The sequence below is a fragment of the Penaeus monodon genome, chromosome 22, assembly GCF_015228065.2.
Source record: "Penaeus monodon isolate SGIC_2016 chromosome 22, NSTDA_Pmon_1, whole genome shotgun sequence".
Classification (NCBI taxonomy): domain Eukaryota; kingdom Metazoa; phylum Arthropoda; class Malacostraca; order Decapoda; family Penaeidae; genus Penaeus; species Penaeus monodon.
This window is the reverse complement of record NC_051407.1, coordinates 25,769,923-25,771,128: the sequence shown is the minus strand read 5'-3', so window position 1 is coordinate 25,771,128 and position 1,206 is coordinate 25,769,923. Positions and strand designations below refer to the sequence as shown.

At 42.5% G+C, this 1,206-nt stretch overlaps 1 protein-coding gene across 1 annotated transcript in view; it reads right to left on the bottom strand.

Moving 5' to 3' along the window:
* LOC119587379 (glycine-rich cell wall structural protein-like) overlaps positions 1–428 on the bottom strand; it is a 5,531-nt gene extending 5,103 nt beyond the window's left edge. Inside the window, exon 1 of the mRNA XM_037936123.1 lies at positions 389–428. Within this exon, the coding sequence (XP_037792051.1) occupies positions 389–428 (40 nt within the window). The remainder of the gene's footprint in view (positions 1–388) is intronic.
* Between the last annotated feature and the right edge of the window lie 778 nt (positions 429–1,206).

Below are 1,206 nucleotides of genomic sequence, written 5' to 3'. Positions count from 1 at the left end.
ATGTTTCATTCTGGTCATCTAAGGTGGTAATTCGGCAGTGAAGTGCGATTCACATTTCTTTTATTTCATTACGACAGAGAAGTACTGGCAGCCGAAAGGGAACTGAGGACCTCGTCAGTTGACCCGCAGTCCTCCGACATACCATCCATTGGGCGGGTCAGTCGTCAGGGTCTCTGCTTATTGCAGCTGACTCAGTTCCTTTCTTCTGTCACTCATTTAGACCTTTATAATAAACATGAAACACTGTGTCAATAAAGCTAATTCCACGTCTACCTTTCCTTTCTTGTCGGATATACTCATTATCAAATGTGATAAACTTACATAGCAATGCACTGTTATCTCTACTGTATCTCCCTCCTCCATTAGCCTTCCCTTCCTGCTGTCTCACGTGCCAGTGACATCTCATGACAGGAGCGCCTCTCGTGCATGGCGACTGGCGTTTAGGATCATGAGATTCACTCTGGACTTCCCGACGGTGCGAGGAAGCGCAGTGGCACCGCTAAAATTGAGCGCCGTGTATTCATCATGTCGCGTGGTTGCTCTTCTTTTCCTTATTTTTGATCACTAAGGCAATTTAACTTACTCTTTGCCCTTCAATGGGGGGGGGGGGGGCTGAGTAGGCAGTGAGGTATCATATCGCCTTACAGTATTAATACAAGAATGATAATCTAAGTGTTCGTCTTTGAGTGACCCTTTTTCGACACGCGTCAAAAAATGGCACCTCCAGGGTTTGTTCTAAATCCCAAGACTCGATGTTCGGTAGAACATAGAGCTACAACAGTGAAAAATATAGTTAAGTATGCCAGTGATGATGATGATTAGTTTCGAAAATATTTCATAAAAGCTGAATTTTTTTGTATGCTGTTTATCTGCGAACCTCAAAGTTACTGCGTGCAAGTATGTTTTTTTTTTAATCAATATTTAGTCGGAAATGACACCAAATCCGGCTCTGACGTTTATATACATTGTATTTGATGCGTCCAGGTATCTAAGACGTTACACGGTTTTACTGTGGTGAAATGAACAAAGGTCAATAAACTACGCAACCACGAAAGAGAGATTTACTAATTTACTTCGTAAACTTAATATCTAAATTGTTCTACAATTACAGCTCCGGAGGAAACTGCTGGCCAGGATTCTCCCCCGGAAAGGAGAGTGGACCGGATGTTCCTATTAGTGGGTCTTTCCTCCGTCTATATTGAAATT